Source organism: Prionailurus bengalensis, chromosome E4, assembly GCF_016509475.1.
Source record: "Prionailurus bengalensis isolate Pbe53 chromosome E4, Fcat_Pben_1.1_paternal_pri, whole genome shotgun sequence".
NCBI classification, from domain to species: domain Eukaryota; kingdom Metazoa; phylum Chordata; class Mammalia; order Carnivora; family Felidae; genus Prionailurus; species Prionailurus bengalensis.
This window is the reverse complement of record NC_057360.1, coordinates 12,133,597-12,146,312: the sequence shown is the minus strand read 5'-3', so window position 1 is coordinate 12,146,312 and position 12,716 is coordinate 12,133,597. Positions and strand designations below refer to the sequence as shown.

General features: G+C 40.5%; 2 protein-coding genes across 5 annotated transcripts in view; one reads left to right on the top strand and one right to left on the bottom strand.

Moving 5' to 3' along the window:
* CE4H1orf112 (chromosome E4 C1orf112 homolog) overlaps window positions 1–5,408 on the bottom strand; it is a 45,302-nt gene extending 39,894 nt beyond the window's left edge. The window contains exons 1-4 of one of the 3 annotated variants that reach the window (XM_043568543.1): window positions 5,304–5,371; window positions 4,542–4,611; window positions 2,642–2,669; window positions 1,731–1,819 (exon numbers count right to left, since the gene is read on the bottom strand). In XM_043568543.1, the coding sequence (XP_043424478.1) occupies window positions 1,731–1,796 (66 nt within the window). In that variant the 5' untranslated portion in view covers window positions 1,797–1,819; window positions 2,642–2,669; window positions 4,542–4,611; window positions 5,304–5,371. Of the gene's footprint in view, window positions 1–1,730; window positions 1,820–2,641; window positions 2,682–4,541; window positions 4,612–5,239 lie in introns of all 3 variants that reach the window. The other 2 variants (XM_043568542.1, XM_043568544.1) reach the window with 2 other exon arrangements.
* Window positions 5,409–5,422: 14 nt separating this feature from the next.
* Window positions 5,423–8,503, top strand: METTL18 (methyltransferase like 18). 2 transcript variants are annotated; one of them, XM_043568550.1, is made up of 2 exons: window positions 5,423–5,555; window positions 7,132–8,503. In XM_043568550.1, the coding sequence occupies exon 2, from the start codon at window positions 7,340–7,342 to the stop codon at window positions 8,444–8,446; it is 1,107 nt and encodes a 368-aa protein (XP_043424485.1). In that variant the 5' UTR covers window positions 5,423–5,555; window positions 7,132–7,339; the 3' UTR covers window positions 8,447–8,503. The 2 variants fall into 2 exon arrangements, with proteins under 2 accessions (XP_043424485.1, XP_043424486.1); XM_043568551.1 differs by having other exon boundaries at window positions 5,438–5,978.
* Window positions 8,504–12,716: the final 4,213 nt, after the last annotated feature.

Sequence of the window (12,716 nt, the reverse complement as noted above, 5' to 3'; positions counted from 1 at the left end):
CACAGTAAAAGTTGATGGTCTTAACCAATCAACACTCATATGGGTATTTACAAGGGTATTTTCTGCTAGTGATGATGAATTGGTGAACTACTTGTTCACTTGCATTCTAAGCAGTTCCTCCTTTTGAGCAACTCAAAATACCATTCCTGGGTTAGGGCTACAGTACGTGACCTCAGAACTAAGGTTTTTGGTCTGTGAGAAGTTAGCTATCCTAAGATCTTAATACTCAGATTTTTCTGAACAATTTAAATGGTCTAAACATTGCAAGAATAACAACACAATGTAATTAAAGAGGACGTTATTTCCCAAAGGCAAGTTAACACTCAACATCCTTATTTTAATCTATACAACAGCTGGATCTTTTTCTGGTGGCCAAGAACAAATTCTAAGAAACTTTTAGATAGAGAACAATCAAGTGAATATGAGTAACAGGAATTTTGATGATTATCTGCTTCAAAGGTAAATTTAGAAAACCATTCTAATAAGAGATAAGGTACCATTCAAAAAATGTTTAATTTTGGAACCAAAATACCTTTAATTTCCTAAGTTAAAAAAAAAGAAAATTGCCTGTGCTTTTCAAAGAAAAAGTACACTATATCTATATCTATAACTATATCTGTATCTAAAAGGTAATAATGTAGATGGTGAACTTAGTGTTTTCTCTTGGTTATTCTAAGCCTTCCTGAATAAAATTTGGCTCCATTTTTCTAGGCAATAAAATTTAACAATTACTAATAAACTCCACAGAGAAGATACTTAGCTAACTTCATCATTCATCCCCAAATTTTCACAGAATAGCTTTATTTTTTTTTATTTTGACCTGCACACAATAAAGCAGCTTCATTCATAATTGCCCAAAGTTGGAAGCACCCAAGATGACTTTTAATATGTGAATGAATAAACAAACCAAGGTACATGCAAGCAATGTAGGCTATCTTGCATTCTGTCGAACACAACTGCAATCTGGCCTCGTGATATTTTAGGAATATTCTCGTTTATTTCAGAGTAAGCGTGTTTCTGGAGCCTCAGATCAACATCCATTTTCCGGCCATCGGTCCTCAAGTTAAATTGTTGGCACCAGCTCCGCAATGTGTCCCAACATACTTTATTAACTGGAGGCAAACTGGTTGGCAAGGGAAGGATCGGTGTATTATAACAGCTATGTTTTGGATAAGACTTGAATTGTTCACTCATTTGAGGATGACAAACTTTATCGTTTGTCCCAGGCACCTCCATGCCAACTTCTGAGGTTGAAGAAACACTTGGCTCCATTTGATGTTCTTCCTTAGGTTCCTCATTAACTGGAACCAACGTGAGCACCACAGTTTCTCCCTCTAATGCCTCCTCAGATATATTCTGCTCGTTGTTTTCATAAATTGAGTATGCCATTTCCAGGAATACTCAGGGGAAGGCTTCACTGAATAGCTTTAAAATACAAGAGTGTTTAAAGTAGCTACAAATAATATAAATTCAATTAATGAAAGATTCAATTAATAAATTCAATTAACATAAATTCTATTTGAAAATAGAAGTTTTTAATCACCTAATGATCACACTAACACCATGTTCTCACGTGAGATCTATTTCTTACTACCTTATTTGTATTTCAAATAAGTGTGATACATTTGGAAAAATGGAGCCACAGTTAAGAATAAATTATCTAAAATTGAGGCTAGATATAAACAGCCTTGATAACATGTACATTGATTAAAATAATAATAGTACTATACCTTTGGCAACACTTGTGAGAAGAAAGTCTGTTCCAATGTCAGGTGGTTCATATGAGGTAAAAACATTTCCACGATAATTTTTAGAATTTCTATAAAGCGAAATAGCAACATATTTTGTAAGAAAATTAAGTTCTATCAGCCAACAAAGATCACTGCTCCTTCCCCAAATCCAAGAATCTGTAAGTACCAGAACTTTGTACAGTTTCAAAATGCCACATTCTATGTAGAGAAACTATTAAGTAGCTGAAATAATAACACAAAAACAAAAACTCAAAAAAACAAAAAAACAACCCTGTATGTCCAGCCACTGAGGACCACTTAATGGATGTGCATACATCTATTGAATAGGATTTGGTATCTTTAAATTATTAAAAATAAATAAATAAAATTATTATTATACTCAGGATAAAAAGTAATTATTACTTTAAAAAATTAAACCCAACAGGCTACATAGATTGAAAATTATAAATATTCCACAACCAAGTGAAATGTAAATAAGCTAACTCAAAATATATGAGTAAACTGTGGAGTCTAGACTTTAATTCATCCCTTCTCCCAGCTAAATAAGTAAATAAGCCAACTAAGATTAAGAACAGAGATGAACATGAGAAAGTCACCCTGAAAGCAGACCGCAAATTATGTTTTATATAAGTCTGAACAGTTTAACAACTAACATTTAAAATTTACAACGTGCTTCTTACATGTGCATTATCAACAGATTTGGTATCCACCCAAAATAGAATTTAAATAATTTGAAGGAAGTGGTCATTTTAAGTAACTGAGATTTACAGAGGCTGGAGCACTACAAGAAGAAGACATTTAAAGGGAATATGAAACTGTTATTGAGATACATACGACTCAGACCTTAATGACATCAAGGTAAATCAAACAATTAAGATAATTTTACTTACGAATATGCTCGATCCAATCGTCAGAATGCTGATACATAGAGTAAAAAAATTAAGGAAGATACGAGTATCACAGTAATAGAATATTCACTACTAAGAATCAATCTAAAAAGTAGCCTTCTTGAAGTTTAAGCAATGATCAGTAAGAAATTGAAATTAGACTCAAACTGAAATTAGACTGGCTTAATTTTGCTTTTAAAAATGTAATGTTATTAGGTAAATAAACTACAATATAATGAATATATCCAAGGAAATATTTTCAAAATTGCTCAGGGATAAAACTGTCTTTTCCAAGTACGTGTAGTTGACATACCTTTGACAGATGAGGAACAATACGATACTAATCCATAGGCTTCTGGTTTCTAACACAGGAAAGAAATTTCTTCTCCTGAGCACCTCTCCAGCACTTTATTTGCACCTGTCTAAAGCCACTCAACATGTTCTACCTTCTTCTCATATTACTTGTGGACCTATCTTACCAACCTGATCAGTCTGAGATTCTTTTGCACACAGCAGATGCTTACAAATAAGTGACCAAAAATTACTCTATGTTCATTACAAAAGTTAACAATAATCGCATTATGAACTGTACACTTACAACCCTCAAGAATTGTTGGAAATGTTTTACTGCGTAATAATAATTAAAGAATATGTCAGCAAAAAAAATGAATAAAGTATAATCCCATCACACTAATACAAGAATGGATTCTTCTGACACCTTACTTTGCATATATGGATTTTACTGCAGCAATCAAAATGAGGCATAACTCATTTTAAATCTTTCTTGCTTCAACGTTTGCTTTGAGTGATATAGAGCGAGCAGGGGAGGGACAGAGAGAGAGGCAGACAGAGAATCCAAGCAGGCACTGTGAGCACAGAGCCAGAGGTGGAGTTCAAATGCAGAAACCACAAGATCATGACCCCAGCTGGAACGAAGAGTCGGATGCTCCACCGACTGAGCCACCCAGGCACCCCCTAACTCATTTTAGTTCAGTAGTGTTGGATTTGTTTTATGGAAAAATTTCAGTAAAGGTCCAAAAGGTTCTAGCCTCTCCCAAAATTAAACATAAGTTATGCTTACCTGGACATGCAAGTAAAGACTGGAAAATAAATGTAAAACGCAAAACATGAAAATAATTAGGTTTGGATGATGGGACTATAGATTAAAAACTTAACTTTCATTTGTTGAAAAGTGTTAAAAACTGGGGCGCCTGGGTGGCTCAGTCGGTTGAGCATCCGACTTCGGCTCAGGTCATGATCTCACGGTCCATGAGTTCAAGCCCTGCATCAGGCTCTGTGCTGACAGCTCGGAGCCCGGAGCCTGCTTCAGATTCTGTGTCTCCCTCTCTCTCTGACCCTCCCCATTCATGCTATGTCTCTCTCTGTCTCAAAAATAAACAAACATTAAAAAAAATTTTTAATAAAAAAAAAAGAAGTGTTGAAAACTGGAGGAAGAACAAATAGGTTTAGGTTCTTTTGAACATTAAGTTTGAGATGCAAAACCAAGTGGGAATGTTGACTTTCAATTACTGATGTCATCCATAAACCTGAGGGGGAAAAGAGGAGCCGTGTTCCTTATCTTTGTTCCCCCAAAGCATAACACCCTGGCGGGGTATGTGTTATGTGCCCAGATGTTCTGGGGTGGGAGGATGGCTATATTTCCCAAGTCAACATCCTTGAGGATGCCAATGCACAATGACTAAGAAAGATCTCTGGCACCTAAGTGGGATTTTGCCACTGCCTATGTGAATGACTTCTGCGTAACGGTAATACATTACATTTGGCTTTAGTTGTAAAAAATTATTTGAGACTCTCTAAAGTGAAGCCCTTTTTTTTCTTTTCAGTGTGGCTTTATGTTGAAGGTGAGCTCAAAGATGTTAAAAAAAAAAAAAAAAAAGATTACCTTTCAACACGGAGGGATAGGATTCCAGGCGCCATTTACAACCGCAGGACGACTACAAAACAGTATGCACCTGCACAAGGGAGGCATTAACTAATTCGAACCCGGCAGATGAAAGCCAATTACAAAAGGAAGCAACTCCTAACCAGCAATAATGGAACAGAGTTCTGAGAAGAAGAGCAACATTTTTAATGACTGGAACTCTGCACCATGGCAGAACTACATCTTTTAATTCTCCTAATACTGGGAAAGGTATTCCGATGCCCCATCCATTCGAGAGACAGGTCAGAGTATCTACCTCTTAGGGAGTCAGCGCTCACCTTACAGCTCAGGTCTGAGCACTTGCCCTCCCCCCCCCCGCCCCCCGTTACCCCAAGGAAAGGTATTTACATTTAATTACACGTGACGAGCACAGAAAAACCCAAAGGCACAAACGCCCGGAAAAAACCCCGCCACATCCACTGCCAAAATCATCGGGTCCACTGCGAGCCGTTCCAGTGCCGGAGGGAGGCGTGCCTTCGGCCTGGGCAGCCCCGGTCCCCTGGGCTCCCCCTCCTTCACTCATCTCTCCAATTGACGAGGAAAGGAGAGGGTTCAGGCCGCAGGAACACAACACGGCCCGGAGGCGAACGTGACGAGGCCGGAGAAAGGCTGGAAGGGCTGCCCCACACCCCAGTCCAGGTGGAGGTGACAAAGGATATAAGGAGCCGGGGCAGGACAGACGGCAGTTCCCGGCGGCATAGCTCCTGCGACCAGCTACTTAACTCTTCCAGCCGGACGGCGCTCGCCGCGACCGCGCGTTCCTGCGACATCTTTCGCCCAGGAACACGCCTTCAAACCCGTCCCGCCAACGCCAAGACCGGAAACCGCCGCCGTCCCGGCGGGCCTTGCGAGCTCTCCGCCGGCACCAGGACCATAGAGAGGAGGCGGGTTGCTGCCGTTCCGCGGTGAGCTCGGGCCGCGCCCGGCCGGGAAGAGAGCCGGGCTTGTCTGGCCCGCGGAGGACTCGACTCACAGGTGCCCGCTCTCGGTCCCCAGGGTCTGCGCCGCGAGCTGGGCCCTTCCTGGGCGGCGAGCGTTCTCAGGGCTGCGGTGCCGGAAACGTTGCACTGAGGCGCTTTGGGGAGGTGAGGGCGGAAGCCCCCAGATTTGCTCGCGTCTGTCCCCCGGGGGCGTGGAGACAGCGCGCCTGCGGCCGGGGTGGCCGTGGGCCCTGCAGCCAGAAGTGAATCCAAGCCCCAGGGCGCGGTGGGGTCGAAACAGGCACCTTTTTACCCGCTTCGCGGGGCAGCCCGACTTTGTACATTTTGTGTTAAGGGGGACAGAGACCCCGCCTGCCGGAGTTGTGCAAATTGAAGCTGATGGTGTATAAAGTACCCAGCGCGGTAGATACCCTGAGGGGGCTCAGTACATTGCTTCCACTTTCGAGGGGCCTCTCCGGTCAGTGCCCTTACTTTGTGTTTCTCTACCACCAAACGAATCTTTTTACTAAGTACTCCAAAATTCTCCTACTCCCGTACACCCAGGGCTGCTGGTTCTTGCTAAATGTTTGTAGGCGGGGGTCATTTGGGGGAATTGACACACACCAGAGCCTCCCTGTGCGTGTTCTTATAAAGGATGCTCATTGGGGCGCCTGGGTGGCGCAGTCGGTTAAGCGTCCGACTTCAGCCAGGTCACGATCTCGCGGTCCGTGAGTTCGAGCCCCGCATCGGGCTCTGGGCTGATGGCTCAGAGCCTGGAGCCTGTTTCCGATTCTGTGTCTCCCTCTCTCTCTGCCCCTCGCCCGTTCATGCTCTGTCTCTCTCTGTCCCAAAAATAAATAAACGTTGAAAAAAAAAAATTAAGGATGCTCATTTGCCAAAATCAGATCTTGAAGACCTGTTACTTGAAACAGTTACAGACTGAAGTGAAGAGATTCTGGCGGTTTAGGAGGTAAACATGTTTGGGCAAGGTCATGATTAAGTGGAAGACTCAATCAGGTGTGTCATTTCCTGCCCGAGAATTTTGGACTTTTTTTTCCCCCTAGTTGTTGATCTGTTGTCCTTTAGTTTTTACAGTGTATTCTCTTCTCCATTTTTTGGACCCTGAAGGGTGTGTGTCTGTGTTTTCAAACCTTTTTAAATTTTTATTCATTCATTCATTCATTCATTTGTGAGAGAGACAGCATGCGAGCCGCGGAGGGGCAGAGAGAGAGGGAGACACAGAATCCGAAGTAGGCTTCAGGCTCCCAGCTGTCAGCACAGAGCCTCACACCGGGCTCTATGTCAGGCATGGTGAAATCATGACCTGAGCTGAAGTTGGATGCTTAACCACTGAGCCATCCAGGCACCCCTGTGTTTCCAAATCATTTTATCTCCCTCACCGTTCACAGCTTTTACAGCAAAAGCAGCTGTATGGTGGAGAGGGGGGCTGTTTAATGTTAAATTTTAGCGAAATATGGCATTTTACCTTTTCTTAGTCTTTCTGTTCATTTTAAAGTGAGCAAGCTCTATGTGTGGCTTGAACCCAAGACCCCAATGTCAAGAGTCACGTGCTCTATGGACTGAGCCAGCCAGGCACTCCTCACTTTACTTTTTAATTTTTTTTTCTGCAGACCTAATTCAAAAGAAGAGCAGAGACCTCTAAGAAGTCATTTGGAAACATCTCTAAATATTTGTAACTGTATAAGCAGCTAAAGAAAACTTAACCCGCAGCAAAACTAATTGAATAATTGAGGCAGGTTTATGTATGTGTCATCAGTTCTATCCAGAAGCTGAAGAATCTTCCTTTGAATTTAAGGACTGTGTACATTTAGTGACAGAATGACTTTTCAATTTAATTTCACTATAGAAAACAATCTGGAAAATGAATTAACACCCGTTGGACATGGAGTTTTGGCCCTGGATTCCTCCAAAGAGTCTTCAGTCTCAGAAAGTAAAAAAGATAGGGACAAAAAATGTTCGACCGAACAGTTTGACTTGCCTCAGGACCATGTGTTGGAACATAAGCCAGTGGGAAATGCAGCTCCCTCTCAAGACACAGAGAACTCACTCAGCGCAGCTAACAGTTCAAGTAACTTAGAGCCATGTGAAAAACATCCCTGCGTGAGAGTTGCCAAAGAGCATGCTATGCCCGAAGATTTCAAGAAAGTGTTAGAAAATAAAGTCATAGAAAGGTTACCAGGTCTCCCCCATGTTAACGTATCGGTAGTGAAAACCGTCTCGTTGAGAGAGAACTGCCCTGGAGAAAACATAGTTTCGCAAAGTTGTTCTTCTCACTCTGATCTGATTACAGGTGTTTATGAAGGGGGCTTAAAAATCTGGGAATGTACCTTTGACCTGCTGGCTTATTGCAAAAAGGCCCAAGTGAAATTTGCTGGGAAAAAAGTATTGGATCTTGGCTGTGGAGCAGGGTTGCTGGGTATAAGTGCATTCAAGGGAGGGGCCAAAGAAATTCATTTTCAAGATTACAACAGTATGGTGATTGATGAAGTAACCTTACCTAATGTAGTGGCTAACTCTACCTTGGAAGAAGAAGGAAATGATGTCAGCGAACCAGATGTGAAAAGATGCAGGAAATCCAAAGTAGCACAAGAATTATGTAAATGCCGGTTCTTTTCAGGGGAGTGGTCTGAGTTTTGTCAGCTTGTACTAAGTAGTGAAGAATTCTTTGAAAAATATGATCTCATTCTTACCTCAGAAACCATTTACAACCCAGATTACTATGGTTCTTTGCACCAGACATTCCTCAGATTATTAGATAAAAACGGACGGGTGCTTTTGGCCAGCAAAGCACATTATTTTGGTGTAGGTGGAGGGATTCATCTCTTTCAGAAATTTGTAGAAGAAAGGAATGTATTTGAGACTAGAACACTCGAAATAATTGAAGAAGGACTAAAGAGACACCTAATTGAAGTGACTTTTAAGTAACCCAGTTAATATCCACTGAGTGTCCTAAGTGAAATAAAGAGAATAATCAAAAACTTGTCTTGAATGTTTGATTTCTGCTTCGCTATTATTTTTTCTGAAAGTATATTTGTTTGCTTATCCAAGTAATATACCAGCAATCTACTAACTATAGTCACTAAGTGAGACAAGAAATAGTGTCCCGAGCATTTGATGAGATCTAGGAGGTTATTTCGTGGGAAACTTTTCTGTCCCCACCTTCATTCTATTTGACCTTTCTACCACCTTTCACGTTACATAAATTTGTTTTCAGAGGAAACTGACACTTCTTATTTCAAGTTTGAGTTTCTTCCCAGGCTTCATTAGTGTCTGTTTACATGAAGTGCCTGGTCAGATCACCATGCCCTTCATTCTAAGGGCATACATACACATCACCAAATGCTAGTGGACCTAAATATGAGACTGAAGGCCTTAGGTAACTAGGAAGAAGTTTTTGTTTTATTTTTATATTCATTTATCTCATATAATAACAATGCTGAGCAGTTGAATTCACACTAAGGTGGAGGAAATAAAGGGGAATCATGGTAGTATTAAAGTGACACAGAAAACAAACAAACAAAAAAATTTTAAAAAGACAAAAGATCACAAGTTGATGACCAAAACTTTCACCTTAAGAAAACAGAAAAAGAAGGGGCGCCTGGGTGGCTTAGCCGGTTAATCGTCCGACTTCGTCTCACGGTTTGAGTTGGAACCCTGCATCGGGCTCTGTGCTGTCAGCTTGGAGCCTGGAGCCTGCTTTGGATTCTGTGTCTCCATCTGTCTCTGCCCCTCCCCCACTTGTTCTCTGTCTCTGTCTCTCAAAAACAAATGAATGCAAAAAAAATTTTTTTAAGAAAACAAAAAGAAGAGCAAACTAAACCCAACAGAGGCAGAAAGAAGGAACTAAAGATTAGAACAGAGATAAGTAGAGAATAGAAATACAATAGGAAAAAATCAACAAAGCCAAAAGTGGGGTCTTTGAAAAGATCAACACACCGGATAAATCTTTAGCTAGACCAATCAACAAAAAGAAGTCTCAAATTATTAAAATCCATGATGAAAAGGGGATATTACTAAGGACCTTATAGTAATAAAACATTTTTTAAAGAAATTACACAAGATCTCACTAAACGAAAAGACACTGTGCTCAGGGTTGGGAGACATACTATTGTTAATTCCCCAAATTGACCAATTCAATACAGTCCCTAACAAACCCTCACCACACACACTTACCAACTTTTGTTATCTCTTGTCTTTTTCTTGATAGCTACTCTAACATCCATGCATTTGAAGAGCATCGTACAACCTTAAAAGGCATAAAAACAAATATTGAAATATATTGAACTTAGAGGGGCACCTGGGTGGCTCAGTTGGTTAAGTGTCTGACTTTAGCACAGGTCAAGGTCAAGATCTCACAGTTCGTGAGTTTGAGTCCCGCATCTGGCTCTCTGTTGTCAGCACTGAGCCTGCTTCAGATCCTCTGTCGCCTTCGCTCTCTACCCCTTCCCCCCACCACTTGCTTGCTCTCTCAAAAATAAACATTAAAAAAAAGGGGGGGGGGTTCCTGAATCGCTCAGTCAGTTAGGTGTCTGACTTCGGCTCAGGTCATGATCTCCAACTTGTGGTTCAAGCCCCATGTCAGGCTCTGTGCTGACAGCTCAGAGCCCGGAGCCTGCTTTGGATTCTGTGTCTCCCTCTTTCTCTGCCCCTCTCTTGCTCATACTCCGTGTCTCTCCCTCTCTCTCTCAAAAAATAAATAAATAAATAAATAAACATTAAGAAAAAAATTTTTTAAAAGAAAAAGAAATATATTGAACTTAGAATTAGTATCACAGTGTTGAAGCAAGATTTTGAAAATCAAACTTTTTAATTTTGATACCTATGCATTCATATGCAAGAAATATATGTGAAAAATAATACAAAGAGATCTCGTAGAGCCTTCACCTGTTCCCCCATTTTCTCCCAATGGTAACATCTTGCAAAACTATAGTACAATATCCAAACTAGAAAATTGACATTGATCCTGTCAAGACATAAAAGAGTATCGTCACCACAGAGATTCCTTCTGTTGCCCTTTATAAGCCACACCCACTTTCCTCTCTGGTTCCTTCCTTAAACTTCTTGAAACCACTGACCTGTTCTCCATCTCTGTAACTTGTCATTTAAAGACTGTCACACAAATAGAACTACACTATGTAACCTTTCAGAATTGGCTTTATTTCAGTCAATATAATATTCTACAGATTCATGCAGGCTATTGCGTGCATCCATAGTTTGTTCCTTTTTTTTCCTTTTTGTTGTTAAATAGTATTTAAAAAAACTTGTAATGCTTATGATTAACCCCGTATAGCAAATAAGTAGGAGACCCGAGGGAAAAAGACTAGCAAAGGAAAACCCCAGATTCTGGGGAGCATGGTCTCCTTACTAGTTAAATAGGAAAGAAGAGACAAACACATTTTGGTCCTAGTGTGAAAATTTTCACATTCGACATTCCTGAAGTTGGGATCTGCCTTCCTATCTATAACTATACCATAAGTGTTTGGTTTTTTTTTCTTGGCTGTACCTAAAATAAAACTACAACTTGGACTCAATGAAACATGATATTTACCGGACATCAGGTAGGCACTTTATATACCATCTTGCTTCATATAACCTTGTGAAGTATATTATCATCCCCAGTTTGGTAAGATCACAATAGCAAGTAGTTTTCAGCATTTACTATATGCTGGGCAGAAGAACTTTACATAGACTAACACTTCATATTCATAACATCCCTGAATTAGGTTATAATTACTATCTGCATTTTATAAAGGAATTGAGACTCAAGGAAATAGGTGATTTGATCCCAATCATTTCTCACCTTGAGCCAGAATCTTAACTGAAATCTTTTATTTATTTATTTATTTATTTATTTATTTTTGAAAGAGCTAGAGAGAGCACAAGCAGGGGAGGGGCAGAGAGAGAAGGAGAGAGAGAATCTGAAGCAGGCTCCACGCTCAGCACAGAGCCCGACCAGGAGCTCGATCTCACATCCCTGAAATCATGACCCAAGCAGAAATCAAGAGTTGGTCACTCAACTGACTAAGCCACCCAGGTGCCCCGTAACTGAAATCTTCTTCAAGGCTTTTCTCTTTTCACCAACCCAGTGCTCTTAACCTTCCCAATGCCTATTTTTCATCACAAATGTTCCTTAGCACCCTTTTATTATCCTGAACCAGAAGTCATAGTTAAGCGTATTTACACACATCATTAAAAATTAAGAGACTCTCTGGGGAGCCTGGGTGGCTCAGTCAGTTGAGCATCGACTGCGGCTCAGGTCGTGATCTCACGGTCCATGAGTTCGAGCCCCGCGTCAGGCTCTGTGCTGACAGCTCAGAGCCTGGAGCCTGTTTCGGATTCTGTGTCTCCCTCTCTCTCTCTGACGCTCCCCAGTTCATGCTCTTTCTCAAAAATAAATAAATGTTAAGAGAGAAAAAAATTAAGAGGCTCTCAAATACAGAGAACAAACAGGGTTGCTGGAAGGGTGTTGGGGGGGGATGGGCTAGATGGGTGATGGGCACTAAGGAGGGCATTAAGGATGAGCACTGGGTGTCATACGTAAGAGATGAATCATATATGTAAGCGGTTCTAATCCTGAAACCAATACTATACTACATGTTAACTAACTTGAATGTAAATAAATAAATCAGATTTACATAAATCCCTATGTATATGCAATCATATATATATATATATATATACACACACACGCACACACACATATGTATGTATATAAAACAATAATGAAGAAAGTCATAAATAATTTTTATCTTATCAGGTCAATGCACAGGTGTAGTGACGGAGAAGACAGGTAGTAGATACTTGTGCCTGGGGTACCGTTACCATAAATATCACAACAAAAAAGACTTAAGATATAAATTACGGCTACTAATTCAGGAGACGGATGCATAATAAGCTTTCTAATCTAAATAGTTTAACTTAATCATCCAAAGAGGCATATACATTAAGACAGTGAGTCTTGGAATTCAATACCTTGGGTTAAAATTCAGTTTCCTCATCTGTAAAGCAGGGTTTATAATAGTGTCTCCCTAACAGAGTTCTTTTTAAAAGTAATAGTTAATATTGAGCACTTATCGTGGTTCCTTCCAAATGGTTCCCTGTATAAACGGAAATTATTATTTTGAAAAATTCTCATAGTATTTAGTCATCCCGTTCTCTCAAATATGAGGCCTTGTCCTTGTGTGTGTGTGTGTTT